The sequence below is a fragment of the Halyomorpha halys genome, unplaced genomic scaffold (assembly GCF_000696795.3).
Source record: "Halyomorpha halys isolate HHAL.00 unplaced genomic scaffold, Hhal_1.1 Scaffold1494.1, whole genome shotgun sequence".
NCBI lineage: Eukaryota > Metazoa > Arthropoda > Insecta > Hemiptera > Pentatomidae > Halyomorpha > Halyomorpha halys.
The window spans coordinates 55,777-57,234 of record NW_027110725.1 but is presented as its reverse complement, the minus strand read 5'-3'; the positions used below and the strand labels follow the sequence as shown (position 1 = coordinate 57,234).

Sequence of the window (1,458 nt, the reverse complement as noted above, 5' to 3'; positions counted from 1 at the left end):
TATATATATTCTTGTTTTATAGTATTCTTTTTTCTAATGTATCCTTTTATTTCACAGATTGTTGTTCACTGGCCAAAACCTTCTTCAACAAGCTCTTATGCTTTTTCATCAGTTGATCATAAATCCTCCTATAAATTATTCATATCATTTCAGCCCAATTTTGTTGGCGAGGCTTCAGGTTATCTTATAATTGAATCGGAATCAAAACAGACTTCAAAAAAGGTAATTTCTTTAATTATTGAACTAATTAAACAGTATCATATACAACTTAAGTTTCATTTTTACTGTATAAAAGTTCTTGCTTAATTATAAAATAATTGTTAATTGAATGAAAGATTATTAAATGTTTCTTTGTACCGTGGGCCCTCATTCAGATATAATGTGGGTCTAGCCCTGTTCCTAATCTCTAGTCTTAAAATAAGATGATGGTATACTTATTTGTTTCCTCACATTGTAATGGAGAGAAACATAAACTAAAATTAATAATTGAAGAACAAAAAATAATTTAAGATATTAAGTACGTTAGTGATGTACTTGTATTTTATACTTTTTGCTGTCATTATTTTTTAATTTCCACTTCTCTTTTGTATTTGTTGTTTTGCTTAGGAACTTTTCACAGCAAGAAAGATACATCATAGTTAAATTGAATATAAAGTCAAACATCTTTTTCAAAATTTTATTTCTCCTTATGAACATAATCTATGGGCACTTTTTAATATAAAATTATTTTTTTAGAAGAACATGAATTAACAAAATATACGTGTGTGTGTTTGTTTTTTTATGAGGGTAGGTGGAAATCTTCAAAAGACACGGATAGGCCCGTACCTATCCATGTGTGGGATTTTTACCCACTAAAACCACCGCCCTACACCTGTTTCTCACCCTTTACAGGACCACTGTTAGGCATTACATCATGGGAGTGAGTGGCTGAGTGCCGCCTCATTGTTTTAGGCTATCTCCTGGTTCGACTATCTTTCTCCTCATTTCTTAACTTCTGCATCACCTGTGCAGCAAATTGTTGGCCTGCCATCCAATAATCTTGGTTAAGCAGCATAATATTGGGAATATAGTTAACACTATTATAAGAGCGGCTCCTCTTATTGGCGATCAGCTCAATCAGTAGCATCCTGGCCACCACGCAAGCCGCTTCGTATGAGACTGTACGAAACGCGCTGATCACTCTTAGCACACACCTACGATACACCGACACCATCGGTCTTCTGTAGGCCTCAGTACCCAATGCATTCTTCTATATCGCAGCTGCGTAGAGCAGAATGGATGGGACCACACAGGATATTAACAACCTGGGTCTGCCTATGTTGGGCATTAAATGTGACAGTGCGGTGGTTACTCTAGCCACTTTATCACTCACCCGCTGAATATACTCTCTTAACCGGAGTCTATCATCGATCCTTACTCAAGGTAAGTCAAAGAAGGCTTGGACTGGATCTCTTGCCT

The 1,458-nt window shown here is 35.9% G+C and overlaps 1 protein-coding gene across 2 annotated transcripts in view; it reads left to right on the top strand.

Annotated features, from left to right (window-relative positions):
• Positions 1 to 1,458, top strand: part of LOC106689844 (uncharacterized) — a 40,129-nt gene that overhangs the window by 21,443 nt on the left and 17,228 nt on the right. For both annotated transcript variants that reach the window (XM_014435031.3, XM_014435032.2), the window contains exon 10: positions 58 to 222. In XM_014435031.3, coding sequence (XP_014290517.1) covers positions 58 to 222 — 165 coding nt within the window. The remainder of the gene's footprint in view (positions 1 to 57; positions 223 to 1,458) is intronic.